Source organism: Danio rerio, chromosome 7 (assembly GCF_052040795.2).
Source record: "Danio rerio strain M-AB ecotype USA chromosome 7, GRCz13ab, whole genome shotgun sequence".
NCBI lineage: Eukaryota > Metazoa > Chordata > Actinopteri > Cypriniformes > Danionidae > Danio > Danio rerio.
In genome coordinates this window covers 24,468,921-24,474,920 of record NC_141027.1, presented here as the reverse complement: position 1 = coordinate 24,474,920, position 6,000 = coordinate 24,468,921, and the positions used below count along the sequence as shown (strand labels likewise).

Here is a 6,000-nt window from a genome sequence, read left to right as displayed (position 1 = left end):
ATCACCCAGCTCTAAATAAAATAAACTTAATACTTACAAAAACTTAAGTAAAAGTACATTTCATGCTAAAAAAAAAAAAATCAAGTGTTAACGGTGTAAAATGATCTGTTCTAAATACTAATCAAAGTACGAGTAAAAACAGCCATTCTAAAAATACTCAAGAGTAGTGAGTATTACAATGTAAAAATTATTATACCCTTAACCTGCAAATAAAAAACATAGCTCATGTCAGTGCCGTATTCTTTTAAGGGTGTTTCTAAGTGCAAGTTAAATTATTCAGGATTAATAGACTATACATTTAAAATGTGAGATTAATTTAAAGTGAAAACAGGTTACATTAATATATACACCAATAACAACTGACAAAGTAGACTGATGGGCTTACATGCGGAGCGATTTTGAGTAGCCCAAAGGGGCAAAAAGCCAGCTGTGACAGGTTATGAACTTTCAATCCAAATTAACAAGCATTGAGTGTCCAACAGTTTGTACTGATAGAATACATGCACTGTTCATGTATTTAAAAAAAACATATATATATATATATATATATATATATATATATATATATATATATATATATATATATATATATATATATATATATATATATATATAAACACTTCATTGTAGCACTGTATATGTTTGCTGCATTTATAAAGCGTCTGTTTCTTGAGGTTGGTCTGTTTGATCTGATTTTTCTATGTGCAATTTGATGGAATGGCAATTAAATGGGTGACTGTTGTACATAGCCAATAATGTAGACAAAAAACGATTGACTACAGGTTGACTGAAATAGCTCAGTAGAGTATAGTACAGACAAGGCAATAAAAATGTACTATAGTATTAGTACACATTTTAAAAGTGCAATTCTTGATTAAAATCTACTCAGTTACAGTAATTTGAGTATTTTTTTATTCGTTCCTTTATACCACTGATTTTATGGATACTAAGCTCTGCAAATCACTGACATCATGTCGACAGATGAAGTTATCCACTATTCCACGCCATTTTGTCGTATAAATATTGCAAGTAGTGTATTCATACTGAAATTCCAAAAAGAATAAGTGCACGGATGATGCACCTAATCAACCGTTGAAAAGAAGTGTTGAATGTTGGACATTTCACACACTCAACAGCTGCAGTTCAGCTCATATAGCAAAAGGGGCGCAGCTTTCGGGTACTGACGTTGGATTCCTTTATTTATTCAGGATTGTGAAAGCAAAATTCTCCTATGAGAGTGATAATACAGCCACTCGATTGTAAATGCGATTATTCTCATGGCAGGTATTATTTTGTAGTTTGGTGTATTTATTTCACTAATTTGGCAACCGTCAAATATCATCTGGGAAACCGTTAGTGTTCCATTTGGTATGACACTACATTCATTTACTATGCTGTTGAGTGTGAAAGTGCAGAGTGTACCATTTTGGATGGAGCTATTTAAACAACATTATTTTTCCATGATTGTTTGATTAAAAAGGATTATATGATTATAATGTTTATATCAAGTATAATGAATATAATGTGTAAGAGACTACTCATTTATATTTAATCTTGAACATTGTATAAGCATTCAATTTATGCGTCATGCAAAGTAAAAGAGGTTCTTGGGAGCATGCATTAATGTCGTGACCCAGCAAAGGGAAGGTTACGCTCTTTAAGTTTTAATACAAGATGTTCATATATTGCTAAAAGCAATAAATCCATGGCATTCCTTACATACAGCTCATTTAATAAAGAAGGCTCAAATTAGTTCAAAACATCATCCAATTATTTATACCTCATTACATATCCTAATAGACCTTCTCCTTCACCACATGCGAAGAATTATTTAATGACTTTGGGGGAACAAACAGATCATGACCTAGCAGAATAAAATGTGTATACTTCTCAGTGCCAGACCTTTAAGAAAAGGCTTTGAGGGATATCATGACATTCAGATATATATATATATATATATATATATATATATATATATATATATATATATATATTTATATATATACATACACACACACACATTTAGAGAGAGAGAGAGAGAGTGAGAGTGAGAGCGAGAGAACACACACATCTCAAAAAGCACAATTTTCAAGGGTGTATTTGAAGTGATAGAGAGGCATTGTGAGGGACACAGAAGATCTGATGCCACAAAGGGACACTGAAAATCTGGGTCAGTGTTTGTAGACTGTGTGTACACAAATGAGATGTGGAGAAAGGCCAGTGAGCGGCTGCTAAATGACTTGAGAGGTGCTGCGGAAACGGAAGAGATAAGATTAACAGGTTTTAAATGAAGTGAGCTAGACTAACTAGATGAGGAACTGAGTTTATTAATATTCATCAGTAGACAGACGTTCTATCACAGCAGCTGAGGAAACCGATAGCAACACCACCGGCTCATCAACTCAATAATGAATCAAAATACAACAATTGTGTGGACAGATGTACTGGAGAACATTTAGGATGATCAAACGCACTAACTGAACAAAAGCAAAGATTTTAAAAGCCAGATCTTATGTAGAGATACTAGCAAGAAGAGCCTCCCACACTATAAAGATTAAAAATGAACCAAGGGAAGCCCCCCAAAAAAGAAACTGGTACAATCCAGCCTGATCCTACCGCTACCCATGGATACATCAGCGAAAACAAGAATTGGGAACTGCAGCTGCCCGGTTGCCATAGTTACAGGATGGAGAGGAAGAGAGGGAGACTCAGGCAGAAGTTGCTGTAGCGGTGCAGGAAAGATTCATCTCGCACATTGAACCCCATGATCTTCCCGTGGACAGCAAGACTTTGAGAGGTACCTGAGAACACAGAGAAATCACCAGCATCTTCTGACATAAATCTCTTGCATTGTTTAGCCAAGCTGTAGGAGGGAAGATCAGCTGGAAATGCAGTTCTGCTTAATTAGGTTACCAATCACACGCTGTGACACAGTGAATGGCCATTAGATTGGACAGATGTTTGATAGTCTGTCTAATATGATTAAGGTTTCTATTAGATCTTTAAAATGTGTCTGAAGCAACAAAGGAGATACTGGGTAGATCACAGAATGTTACTTGCTCTACATCTAAAGCTCCTATTCATGTTAAGATAATTGATTGAGATTCAAATGAAGCGTGGGAGCTCACTTACAGAGAGATTCACATCCAAGTATTCAATGTGCTGAAGAGATTCCATGGTCTTCTTCACCAACGCTGTTCACCAACATAAGAGTCGCAATATTTAAATAGCGAATATGTCAAAAGGTTTTCAAAGTCAAACACTAGGTAACTGCCATTTACTGACCACATCTAAAGCTGAACGTCAGGTTTATTACTAGTGACTAATACAAACAAAAACTAAAACCATTAAAACAACTTATATATCAACTAAAACATAGTGTGTTACTTGATTGTATCTACAATGGGGAAAACAAGTATTGAACACGTCATGTTTTTCTTGGGAATAATATTTCTAAAGGAGCTGTTGACGTGGAATTGAACCAGATTTTAGTAAAAATCGAAACAACACAAATAAAAAAAATCTGAAAAATGTGATGTGTAATAACAATGTAATTACACAAGAAGTAAGTACTGAACTACTAAAAAATATTTAATACTTTTGATTTAAAATTATTTTTTGGTGATGGCAGCTTCTCATATGGAGAATGAAGTCACATGCATTGCTCAGGTGTGATGCTTTCAAACATGACTTGAACAGAGTGTAAAATCTTTATTTTAAATTTTCTATTGGATTCAAGTAAGGTGATTGACTGGGCCATTCTACAGCTAAATTTTCTTTCTCCAAACCAGTGGTTCTCAAACTGTGGTACCTGTATCACTAGTGGTACGCTGGCTTACTTCTAGTGGTATGCAGAGGAATAATGAAAGAAAAAATGAATCCCATTTAAATCCTTTTGACGCCTATGATAACACCAATGTGATCCGCATTGGCTGTTTTCTGAAGCCTACAATCAAAGCGCTGTGCTTTGAATGTTTACTTTAGTGCATCGCATCATCAGCTGCTAAAAATCAATCCAATTGGCGCAGAACTAGAGAAAGAGGCGCATGCAACTTGCAGAGCAGATACATGCACCTGAGGATCAATTGGTACAAGCACGCACAAGAAATCATCATTTATTTACGTTTTATTTATTATCTGAGTCTGAACAATCTTTTATTTGGATGTCTTGTTACATCTCAGACAAACTCAAATCGAATCAAATCACTTTTATTGTCACATCATCAGCAGCACGTGTGCAATGATGAGTGAAAAGCTTAGACAAACACAAAACACCTAAACACTGCAGTGCTTTTTAATTTTCTCCAAAAATAAAACTTGTACCAAAGTGCAGCAGTGAGATCTGAGAAAAACGGGTTTCCTAGTAATCTACAAGTTAACATTTAGATTTTAGTTTTTTTTTAAATGTCATATGTACATGCAACATATATTTCAAAATGTATCAAAAATTGTATTTATTACATTTTAATTTAAACAGTGACTTTTTTACCTGCAAGCGTAGTTAATGTTCAAACTATTTATAATGTTAAAGTTGCTGACAATAATATGTATACTTAATAATAGGAATTAATATGCCTCATTTTTTAACTGTGCAGCTCTGTAGATGCTTAATTAGGCTTACTACCCTACTGTATTTTACTACCGGTCAGTATGGTGGTACTTGGGGAGGTATTTTTTAGCTGAGGTGGTACTTAGTGAAAAATGTTTGAGAACCACGGATCTAAACCATTTGAGAGTTTCTTTGGCTGTATTTTGAATTATTGTCTTGCTGAATTGCTCACCCTGGTTTCATCTTTGTCATCCTGCTAATGACGATGTTGGACTAAAGCAGCTAATATTAATTTACATTGATGAAGGGCAGAGGGTTGCTGAATATCTACTAAGAGATTTCAGCTGCTGTCTGGGCCCTTATTGCCTTTCTCCACCTCCCTTTTTTCATGTGTTCAATACTTTTTCCTAAAATGATTTCAATTTGTTACACATAACTTAATTTGTAAACTAATTAGATTTGTTTTCTTTGCATATATGGATTTCTTTGGTTGTTACCAACATCTGGTGAAAATTTAAGTCAACAGCACTTTTATGAATATGTTATCTGAGAAAAATGGTGACAGTTTAATACTTATTTTCTCCACTGTACATGTTCAGAGTTAAAAAAAACAAACACATTTTAAAGTAAGTAAATCACAAAAGTACAATAGGAAAGGTTTGCATTAAAACAACTGAATCTTATTAGTTATTAAATCAATTAAAGAGCAAATATTACTTTCTTAATGTCTTATTAAGCATTAACTAAGAAATTAACAACATCTAAAAATTATAAATGCTTTTGTAGTTATTACATTTACTTTAGTTTAATTAACTGTTAACAAATGATGCCTTACTGTACAGAGTTAACAAACAAAAGGCCTATGAATAGTCAATTCATTTTCAATGTGGTAAGCCCGCACAACACAATTATGTTCATGTCTGAAAATAAATCGCCTATTGTATCTTCAAGCACTACTTGATGAACAGCACTGCAAACACAACAATCAGACTATTCTTAAAAGGCACTCCAAATGTGTATATAAAATATAATTATTCAAGGTATTTTAAAGTGCCCATGATATTAATAGTGTGCATGTTCATTATCATGATACGTGACAACTAAAAACCCATATTTCTCAAGAGCACTTAACCCCAGTGAGTCAAACCAAGACCCCCTATAGAAGAACTTTCTCTCGCTCCCTCTCAATAAAAAAAAAAAAAAAACTCTTACTCAAGCACTTATTCTGTGAGCACAAACAAGTTACTTTGTATAACTTTTACATCTTGTGTGTATTGCCTCTTTTTGTTGAATTGCTGAATGCCTCCTCAATTATAAGTCAGTTTGGACAAAGGCGTTTGATAAATGACTAAATGTAAATGTAATGGTATATTGAAGTTAGGAATACCTCTACAAATATATATTTATTTTTTTTGATTTTCAGACATTAGTATTTTTAGTTTTTTCATAAA

The 6,000-nt window shown here is 33.6% G+C and overlaps 1 protein-coding gene across 1 annotated transcript in view; it reads right to left on the bottom strand.

Annotated features, from left to right (window-relative positions):
- Positions 1-2,307: 2,307 nt before the first annotated feature.
- poln (polymerase (DNA directed) nu) overlaps positions 2,308-6,000 on the bottom strand; it is a 63,697-nt gene continuing 60,004 nt past the window's right edge. The window contains 2 exon segments of the mRNA NM_001100026.1: positions 2,308-2,801; positions 3,133-3,194. Of these exon segments, the coding sequence (NP_001093496.1) occupies positions 2,709-2,801; positions 3,133-3,194 (155 nt within the window). The 3' untranslated portion in view covers positions 2,308-2,708.